The sequence below is a fragment of the Convolutriloba macropyga genome, chromosome 3 (assembly GCF_964194025.1).
Source record: "Convolutriloba macropyga chromosome 3, txConMacr16.3, whole genome shotgun sequence".
In the NCBI taxonomy this organism is placed as follows: domain Eukaryota; kingdom Metazoa; phylum Xenacoelomorpha; order Acoela; family Convolutidae; genus Convolutriloba; species Convolutriloba macropyga.
The window spans coordinates 52,957,516-52,968,559 of NC_134470.1; the positions used below are offsets into that span (position 1 = coordinate 52,957,516).

At 38.5% G+C, this 11,044-nt stretch overlaps 1 protein-coding gene across 1 annotated transcript in view; it reads left to right on the forward strand.

The window, feature by feature from the left end:
* Positions 1-11,044, forward strand: part of LOC142336659 (uncharacterized) — a 108,180-nt gene that overhangs the window by 49,990 nt on the left and 47,146 nt on the right. The window contains exon 12 of the mRNA XM_075385569.1: positions 8,701-8,907. Coding sequence (XP_075241684.1) covers positions 8,701-8,907 — 207 coding nt within the window. The remainder of the gene's footprint in view (positions 1-8,700; positions 8,908-11,044) is intronic.

An 11,044-nucleotide genomic window follows, 5' to 3' on the forward strand; every position in this document is an offset into this window, starting at 1 on the left:
TCATTATGCATATGAAAATCAACTATCTCACTAGATTTTATTTCATTTTTTATGTATGATACAGAAATAGTTTGTGCAATTGTTATGCAGAACAGCCGCAATGCGACCCGCAGACATCAGCAAACTGTTTTTAGACGATGGTTTTTCAGTACAACTACGAACCACAAGGCTTTTTATCGAAAAGAAACCCGGGTCGAGGAAAAATCGGAAAATTATGTGAGATAAGTGGTGACAAGTTGTTTTTTTAATCGCAAATTTTATACATAACTTTGCGGTGAAATTATGTAATTTCACCGCTAGAGTAAGCGGTGAACATACAAAAAGCCACCACATTTCACCGCTTACTACAATTTACCTGCCTTACACGGGTTCGAACCTCTCACCTCCTGCATGTCAGCCACTTCCTCTTCAACTGCCCCACCTTTCAGTAACCTCTAGGAATTTTGTTTTGAATTTAAATCGAATTCACTATACTTCCCGTAAAACATAAGCGTTGAATTTTTGTAAGATTTGCGATTTTTGTCAGTGAAATTACATATTTTAGCGGTGAAATGTGGTGAATTTTTTTAAGTTCACCGTTTACTCTAGTGGTGAAACAAAAATTACATATATTCATATCTTAGAAAAAAGTGGCAAAAAGATGTAAGATTAGAGGGTTATTTTAGGGGGAGGTTTAAACAATTCATCCCTTATTCCCCATTACCCCCTTATCTTACATCGTTTTACCGCACTAAAATTACCCCCTAATCTTACATTTTTTGACACTTCTGATTAGTCGGAGAGATCTTCTTGACTGCCATTTCGGGGATGGTCCTTTCATTGTTCCAGCTGTTGTAAAATTGATTGAAGTCGATAGCTGCTCCGACAAAGTCAGTACTTTTATGACTACAAATGGTTTGAGCCCTAGTGATCGACGAATTCAAAATCTTGCAAGAATCTTGCAAGCAATCTTGGAAGGGAGTGCATACTACTTGCAAGCCGCTTGCAAGATTCTTGCAAGATTTGAATCATCTTGCGAGAATCTTGCAAGATTTTGAATTCAACTTGCAAGTATCTTGCAAGATATTGAATTCTTCGATATCTTTTTACCTGGTTCGCTGGCTGCACTCGGCGGTTGATCGAGCTGAAATAGTTAAGCTACTGTCGGAAAATCTAATTAAGTCTAGTTGAAAAAACCGACTTTTCGAGATTTTCCAGTATGATTTTTGTGGTTCATCCCTCCTCCTTTTTCATTCCGGGCTGGGGACCGGCAGTGACCGGAGTTACTGAAAAAAACTATATAAGAGTACTGATTCAGCCAAACACAGTTCTGCGAAACAAACAAAACGACTAAACCAGATAATCAATATGATTGCAAAATAGCAAACAGATTGCCGGAAAATTATCTCAAGTCAAGTTAAAAAGGGGCAACTCCTCTGCTCCCTATGAAATGTGAGACAGCATTTAAGCGTGTTTCAGCATCTAAAAACTCTGCAAGTTCCAGGTGAAATACTCCTGTTTTTCAAACACGTTATTAAGCAACACCAGCGTTTCATTGATCGTTTGAGATAATTAATTTTGACAGGTCAGAAAAAAAACCAATCATTGTGTGTGTGTGTATACGTGTGTGTGTGTGTGCGTGTGTGTGTGTGTCTGTGTGTGCGTGTGTGCGTGTGCGTGTGTGTGCGTGTATGTGTGTGTGTGTGTGTGTGTGTGTGTGTGCGCGTGTGTGTGCGTGTGTAAGTGTGTGTGTGTGTGGGAATGGAAAGCTCTCTCTCTCTCTCTGTCTCTCTCTATCTTTCTTTTTTTCTTTCTCTTTCTCTCTCTGTCAGTCCTTTGATTGACAGATCTGCCATAGACAGTTGAAATGTGAGCGCATCTTTTGTGCAAGTTTTTACACAATTTTGCTTCATTGTTTTTGCGTTTGCTTTTACACACCTCTGATCAAAATCAGAATCAATAAAAAACTATTTTGCAAGTTTATATCGCCTTCGTTATGAGCCATGCTGTTTTTTGCTGTATTTCAAAATGACTTCACTACTGGATGTTTAGAAGATTGAAGTATGGTGTGTTTTTGATAAATGTAGATATTTGCATGCCCGATTTTTGCTCCTATTCAAATTCTGTTATCACTGTAAGTGGCGGGAATCAACCTCATCTAATTCAAAATTTTCACTCTTCCTCCGTTCTTTTTTGAATCACATTTCTATTGTTTAGATAGGATAAAATTCCAGTGAAAAACTCTTGAACTCTGAAACTTCAATTCAGAAACTTCAATTTCTTTTTGCGTCTGCAAAAAGGTGTTTCAAAACTTGATGCAAGATCTCAGAATTTTCCAGTGAGTGAAGTTTTCGAGATCAATAAGGTTTGATGCAAAAATAGCATCTTCTTTGCAATTGACTTTTGTTTTATGCATCTGGCCATGTATAGGCAATGAACCTTCGTCTTCTTGAATCTGTACCGACCCTTGTTACCACATAACGATTGCTAGGCAAAACAGCTTTTAGTGAAATCCAGATTGTGGTGCACAGGCAAAAGCATTATCATTATTTCTAATCATGCCGTTATTATTTTATCATTTTCCTTAGTAATTTCAAATTACAGTTGTAGTTCAAGTTGCCCTCTATTCATAATTTGATTATATCTGTGATGCTCCGAGCAATTACGAGCAAGCTGTCAATCAATCAATCCTATTGAATTATTTACCACTCAAATCGCTCCGCAAAAGGAAGATTCCATTCAGGCAGCAGCAAAATACACCGCAAAACCAAAGTCTATAATTTCCTCAAATAAAGCGGGTAATTCAAAAAAAAATTCTGGACAAAATCATTCCACCAATTTGATAGCTAGACAACCAGTTAGACAAAACTGAAAATTTTCAGCAAATTGACAATCATTTTATTAATCTAATTGAAATAAATTGCAAAAGCAAACAAAGAAACACCTCAACAAGAGTGCGATTCGATGAAGAACGTCTGGCTCCCCCAACATCACAAACACCAGTCACCTCAACCACTGATGCCATCCGCACACCTGACTCAACCTCAAATACTTGGGCGGAAATCTACGCGGATTCCTTCATTCTCGCCTTGAAAAAATTTTCTCGAAAAAAACTACTAGCCAGTTTGACGACAAAAGATGCCATACAGAAAAAAATACGCGATTGCGTACTGACTGAAAACGAAGAGCGCTGCAAGCAAATCAACCCTTACGTATACTCCTTCTGGCGCGACCTGCATGTGAAGTCAGGTTGCATTTGCATCGCAAATCAACATGCAATTAAGGTTGCGTACATCGATGTCATTCACAATACTCACCCTTGAAGCTGGGGTATGACTGATCTGAACATACACGACTGGTGGCCACATATGAATTAAGATCTTCTGTCAAAAATTTCAAAATCCACACCGTGCATCAAAATAGATAAAAGTTAGAAACCTCTAATCCCCTCAACTAAATTTCCACATATTGAACCGTGAAGCGAACCAAACGAGGAGATACAAAAAGACTTTGGCTGTGCCAGTTATAATGAAAGAAACGAAGAATTACTTTTCTTTTCTCGTGAGAGTGTTTCTCTAAATTTGCGTCAGTGGAAGTATTTGAACACGCTAACTCTAATAGCACATAAAAGTTCCTCAAGAATTATATTCTGCTTCAGGGCGTACTGCGCCGCATTCGCTTCGACCAAGATCGATGTCAAGTAGGCCAGCAAGAAAGCAACTTCATATCAAAGTGTGCACATCAATAAGCACAAGCCAACAGGCATAGTCGATCGTCTATTTCAGGCAATCAAGTCTGGGACCGGATGCATTACAAAGCAGCTAAATCTAGTTTCGTAAGCAGCTAAATCTAGCTAAATCGATATTTTATCAGCTTCATATCTGAAAACAGAAGACGTTAAAGTTTCGCCATTTGAAGCTCATTTCAGAAGACGCCCAAGTACGCCGCGCATCAGTGTAAGCACTGAACCAAACATGTCTAAGCTATCCAAAAAATAGTTTTTGATAACTATTTAGACCAATACACTGTAAATTGGACGCAGCTAATCCCGGCAGATAAATGGGAAGCGACAAACAAGACGAATGAAATATAGACAACCAAAACCAACGCAAAAAAAGACGCAAATGACAGACAAGTCAGTGATCGTCACGGCGAATCACGTCTTGTCCGCATAGAAGGACAGGACAGACAGACTCCAAGGAGAAAAGAATCGATACAATTAATTCTCGCCAAAAAATACTAGCACACAAGCGATCCAAGAAGGATCTTCAAAGACTATATGAGGTGTTGGTTCCCGGCTCAACAGTTGTGAAATTGGATGGCTACACCTTCGTAATCAAGGAACCTTCGTAATAAAGATATAGGTCGAACGCAGACCGAAAACGCCAACGGGCAGGGTGACAAAAGAAGAGATTGCTAAACACGCTTCAGACTTACGACGAAAATTGGAGGGGGACAAGAAGGTAAGCCGCCAATTTTGTCTGTGGCGATTTTGTCTGTAAAGTCAATTGTATCACGCGCACCACGATTGCGCATGCCGATAAAGCCGCTCCTTCCTCCACCACACTCGCCAAAGAAAAGCGCAAAGGCTCCGAAAACCCAATAACAATCGTCCCGGTGGAACCGAGACGCAGTAAATGTTCAAGACGAGAGCCTGAGTCCAACGAATCAACAGTCTCATGCCCTCCACAAACAGATTTTCCAAAGAAAAGGCGTGCAAACCAACAACAATCCTGCGCCTCTGCACAATGCAGTACCTCTGCATTTGAGTCGGTTGCTCCGCGAGCAACAGTTGTTGAAAGAATTTAATCACTTGCAGAGGAAAATCTGCCTCAAGAAAACCAATACGACATCGGTGTGTTCACGCCACAATTAGTTCCAGTGGTGCAAATCTACAATTATCCAAACGTAGGCTTAAGAACACTCGCCGCTCTTTAGCTGGAAATGCAATCCGATTCAGAGAGTCTAGGAACTTAAAACATGCAAAACAATGTAAACACATTTATTGTTAGTAGCTAACAAGTACATATTTCTATCTAACTTTCTAAACATCAAGCCATTTTTTTGAACAAGAAATCAGAAACGCTTAGTTTTCGTTTGTATGGGGGATATGTAGTACACTGTTAGCAACGTTATCATTATTTCTAATCATTCCGTTGCTAATTCATCATTTCCATTAGTAATTTCCATTTATAGTTGTAGTTCAAGTTGCCCTCTGTTCATATTTTGTTTTTGTCTGTGATGCTCCTACTTTTAACTTGTTCATACTTTATGCCCTCCATATTTAAGACTTCTTACTTCTGTTCATTCCGCGTAGTTAACATTTGGAAGTGTTCAGGCCATTCATGTCTACTGCTTAATATCAATCTGCTGCTAATTTTTCCAGTCAAGTCAGAACTCCATTGTAATCAGTTGTAATTCATTCTTTTAAATCCTATTTTCTGTTCGCCAAGCGACTACAACACTCTAACAAATGAGACTAATCGCCTCGCGATTATCAATACATCTATAAATAGTAGTAAGCCTGATTCGCTCCGAGAATCAGCACTGTGAAAATCGAATCTAGCATTCGCAAACCTAATGAGCTTGATTCGTTCCGCGATTCAGCCTTTCAATCTAAATCGATTGTTTCGCAACGCTAATCACTAAACTTTCCTCTCGTACAGTAAGCGTGTACGACACAAGTCAATTTCAACCCCATGGCTGTATCTCTACTCATCAATTATGTTTTTGTCCAAGAGTTTTGCAGCCCGATTGGATACAAAAAATTGCTGTTTCTTGTTTGAGTTGGCCAAATCGTGGCTCTTCTTTCCCCAAGTCTGCTTGATCAAATATCTCACACGGATTAGTATTGGTGAGCAGATACCTAGAGGGCCGAAGAGGGAAGTTAAAACTTAAAGCACAACACGTTTTGTTATTTTGTTAGGTACCTCGTTGTCGGTTGGTCTTCAAATATCTAGCAAGTATGCTAATAAGTCACACTTCGGACCAAGAGCGGACGGAGAAATTTGCTCCATTTTAATTTTTTAATTGTACTGTCGGAATGATCTTCAGTTTGGATGTCATTCCTTGATGTGGCCTGAGTTGCTCAGTCATTTCGTCAGTTTTGAACCTTTTGAAATTATTCGGCGAAGTTTTATGTAAATGTGGATGGAACTGACTTCCTAATAATTGTCAATATAAAGTTTCTCAAAACGGAAGATGTAATCGTTTGAGCCTTAGCGATCCTCAGCAACTATGAGTAGTGCATTTTCTAAACATTTAGCACAACTTTTGGCCAAAGTTATACCTATCGTATTCATACACGTCAACAGGGTCTTCATTTTTTGGTCTTCAGTAGGCATTTTGCGTCAGCATGTGTGACTTTCACCCAGAGAAACATTGCATCAATGTCTGGCGATAGAGACACATTGTACTCCTTGAACCAAAACACAAAACATCTCCCGAACGAGGTTTTACAGCAGATATGCCATGCCCTACAACTAGCAAGTCCTGAAGCCCAATTCTTGAGATTCAATGAGGAGTTTCTTACACCTGACGCACTGTGTCCTCGTTTTGATTAAACACCTAAGAGCGTTGAGCAGATCACTGTTTGTCTTGCTTTCTTAAGTGTGTCTCAACTCACTCCATTTCTTGACCATTGTGTCCCTCTGGATTTGCTTCTTTGTCAGTTCAGTTGACATTAAAGGGACGTGAAGTTGATTAGCCAATACACATCCGCAGTTTTTCTAGATAAACCGACATTGTATGAAACACCCGTTGAACGCGTTGTTTCGTTCTTTTTCTCGAGCTATACATGATTCTCTTTGCAGCTACCTGATAATTTTCAACTTGGTGCGTATAAATCAAAGTCAGACAGTACTTTCACCAAAACTGCTGAAGCATCGTCATTCGAATTCGGAAACGTTGATGCCGGGGAACGCATGCTGAATAAAAAGAAGAGTTATTGGTACTTTGATTTCGACTCCCTGAAATTAAATTGAGTTGAATCTAGGTTGATGTTGTCAGGAACAAAGAATTGTATTTGTCTAAATGTTCAAACGCCCCTTTGTGGAGCTGAAACTTTTGCTGTGACAACCTCAGAAGCACTCTGAAATTGGTATTTTGTCAAACAACTGATCTGTATCACTATACTTTGGCTTATAAGAACGGTCTGGCAATATATGTTTATAGCAAACAATAAAGGTAAATATAGAACAAAAACAATTGTTTTTTTTTCTGTATAGATGTCATTCATAAGTAAACAACACTATAAGTTAACCGACTAAATGTAATAATGGTCAAATCTTAGTTTGATCCAATTTTAAGACAGATTGAAAGTCAACCAAATACAGAAAGGAATTAACTGCATAACTAGCATAATAAGAGCTTCAATCAAAGATCAACAAAATTTACATCAAATATGTTATGAAATGTTATTTTATAAAAACATCAAGTTTGAAAAAATTTTCGACGCACTTTTCTGAAATACTTTCAGCTCTTGTGGCATGCACAATTTGGCTGATATGACTGAAAGGCAGTTGTCCAAGAGGGAGGTTCGGCGACTTGGGGCTAGTTTTACTGTAAAATTATCAATGAAAATATAAGCCTGGAAATGAAGGGCAAGAAAAGTTAAGGACACTGATGCTGTACAATGGTCAGAGCTCTAATGCGATGTTTTTCCGACTTTCGCTTAGTCTAATTGAGTTTTAAACCTTAGTTTAAAGAACTGGATGCTTTTTTGATAATTGTTTGTCATCCGATTTTTCCCAGGTGTGATACAGCACTATATTTCTTTGCTTCGAGCTCAGCAAAAAAGAATTGCATTTTTATAACTCCGAACGTGAAGACTGTATCGTTTCAGATATCAGGCAATTACAAAGATTTCTTTAATCGGGATAGGACTAATCCAGAAGTTACGTTTATGTTCGGCAAAACACGGATACTGATCTTGATTTCCATTGCTTTATAAATAATGTAATTTTTTCTAAAAATTAGTTTTGGCAGGTTAGGTTGTAACAACGGGTTATAATAGCTACTTGCATTATTGATCTGGGTAGATTGATTTTGATAAAGCTAAAACTCATCTAAATTTTTCCGATTATTTTTTTGAAAAAATCTAATCTGCTTTTCAGGAAATTGTCCGTCAACGGATTTTATTTTCTCTCAAACGAAGTTTGTTGCAATTTTATTAGTGCTGTGGTCTTTTTTAATGCAATTTCTAGCTTGACTGATTTTTCTTCTGAACCTTTTAAATTTTCTTCCTCACAAACGGGATGAACAGCTAAAGCTTGGAGGTCACTAAGTGCTTGAGCAGCTCTCTTGGAAAACTTACGTCTTGCTATATGTATGTAACTCTTCGAAATTGTTTTGAGGAGACAATTTCATGGTGTGAAGGGCGGTTCTTAACGTTAAAAGTTTGACCTGCTCACTCACCCCGCCCCGCCATTAGCGCCCCCAACGCCTCCATTGTCCACCCTCCATCTGTCGATTTGAACCCCCTCTCATCTAGCTTTCGCAACCCTACACCCATCGCTTGCCCCCATCGCTTAACCACCCCCCACACCCCCCCCCCCACACACACACACGCACACGCACCGGTCACCCCCTAATGCTAGCGTCCCTAAGCCCCAGGTGGCTACTACCGAAGCCAACCGCTCGTCGGTCGTTTGAGAGCAATTGTCCCGACGTTAGTCGGTTATGTTAATTTTTTGTTTTGTCAAAGCTGCGTATGTTTGTTAGGTTGGAATCGGTCATCAGCATTCGAGGTCTAGTGAAAGGTCAATGAAATCTTCAGCGGTCTCATCTTCTCTCTACCGGCAGGGTACCCCTTTCAGCGTGAGGATCGAGAGACTACATGAAAAACTGTTGAAACTGGGCAAACCCACCTCAGATGCCACTCCCACTGTAAACCCGAAAGATTTGCCATGCTTGCCTCTTCCTATTATGGTAAGTCTAAATATAGGACAGCAATTCAACGGATATCAATCATTTCAAAAGTGGAATGGCCATGAGCTGGAATTCTCTTGAGTTTTCAATAAATGAAGACAATTTTTGTCTCGTGTACATGATAAAAACTCTCGCAACCAGAAGGCTGAAAGATAACTAATAGTCTGAGAAAGATGACGAATCGTAATAGTATATATCATAATAGTACTATATTTAAAATCCTTTTTTTAGAAAAAAGGGAATACTTTGATGGTTATTCTTATAGTGAGCCCATAATGTAGTTCGATAGTTAACTGTTTCAGAAAAGTAACCTCCGAAAGTGTCTGACTTATAAAAATTATAGACCTCTGAACAATATTTGACCAATCTATGTTTGCCACTGTTATCTGATTTTTTTGGCTCTATTAGTGTAAAATTATCTCGCCCGTGTTGACCTTTCTTGGCAACCATATCCAAGCGCCATAAATTGTTCCATACAAGCCATAAAAAAATTTCGTTGCATGATCTCACCATGGTTGCCAAGTTTTTAGTACATTTTTATCATGAAGGGGTTGGTATACACGTACAAAGTAGACAGGGTGCATCACAAAAGAACCCTTTTGGTCTCTAGGGCTCTTGTATGGCATCCAGGAAATCTTATATGGCATCCAAGAAAATTTGTACGGTATCCAGGTCTGGCTCTTGTATGGCATCCAGAAAATGTTGTTTGGCAACCAAGAATTCTTGTATGGCATCCACGAAACCTTGTATGGCATCCAGGAGAGCAGGAAAGCCATGAACCAACCATAAATGGTCATGAGAGCACTTTTTCAATCATTTACCTTTCTTGTAAGAATAAGCTGAGAAGCATTTATGGCATACAGGAAAGCCATGAACCGACCACAAATAGTCACGAGAGCGCCTATTGAAGTATTTAGTTTTCTTGTCTGAATAAACTAAGTTCGTGAGATCAAGTAGGGTCAATCAGACCATTTGTTGTCTCTAAGGGGTCCTCAATATACAAATACAATACTTCCGTTGACTTGAACGTGTATGATCATATATATAGTTGCCAAGAAAACATGAAATTGAATTTTTTTTCAACGTTTCAACAAATACTATTCACCCCTAAAAATACGTCAGAGACACTTATTTCAGTTTTTCAGCCTAAGTTTGAAATTTCGTTCGGTCAGGTATATGGCTGCCAAGTTTTCTTGGTCACGATATATGGCTTGCATATGTTTGCCAAGATTTATTTTTGGTGGTCAACCCGGGCTTTCTTGTTCATCAAAATAAAGTTGATGTTCACTATGTTCTATCAAAAAAGTTTAAAAGTTTAATTTTATTGGGATGTTTACTTCTTTTGCCTAAATAATGTATTATCTTCATAAAACCTGATTACCGGCATTGCTTTTTGGTAATTTTCTGTTCAATATAGGGGAAAATGTTTCCAGTTCAGTTTTATTTTAGAGTTTGTGGTGTTGACGATTCAGTTCAGAACAAACATACATGCAGCTACTTACCAAAAATTATAGTTTTTCTTTGTCTTTTTTTGCCGTATACTGTAAAAGTTGTTTATTTGTTGATTGATCTGCAACTGGACAGCACATGCTAACACCCAATCAGTTATAACCAAATAATTTAAGTAATAATTGGAGTTTTATTTTTTTTGGTTTTTATCACCTCCTCCCAAAGCTCGTTAATAAGTCAGTTTTACAATTATAATGGAACAAAAAAATAAAAACATCACAACATGAGAAACGTTACAGTAGTTTGCTCTGTGCACAATTTGACACAAAAAATATTGAGTAAAAAATAATTTGGTTAGTAAGCAATCCGTTTGTTAATCTTAATTAACGGACGAGAGCGTTCGAGAGCCTATTGACCGTAAGCTTTGTTTTTCGCCACCTTTGAGTAACTATTAATTTATAAGGGACAGGATAATGTTGCTCGTACCTATTATATAAGTGAGTCCCGAACATTATGGGGATTGAGGCAAATAAAAGGTAATTAGAAGCCACTTTGGATTAAAAAATAGTTTAAGTTCAAAATTATTAAATTTCTCAATTTGTGCATAGCAATGGTCCGTAATGCGCAAGAATCTCTTTCGGCCACTCTGCAATCGGAAGTGGCGCCGTATCAAATTTCATGGGCTGAC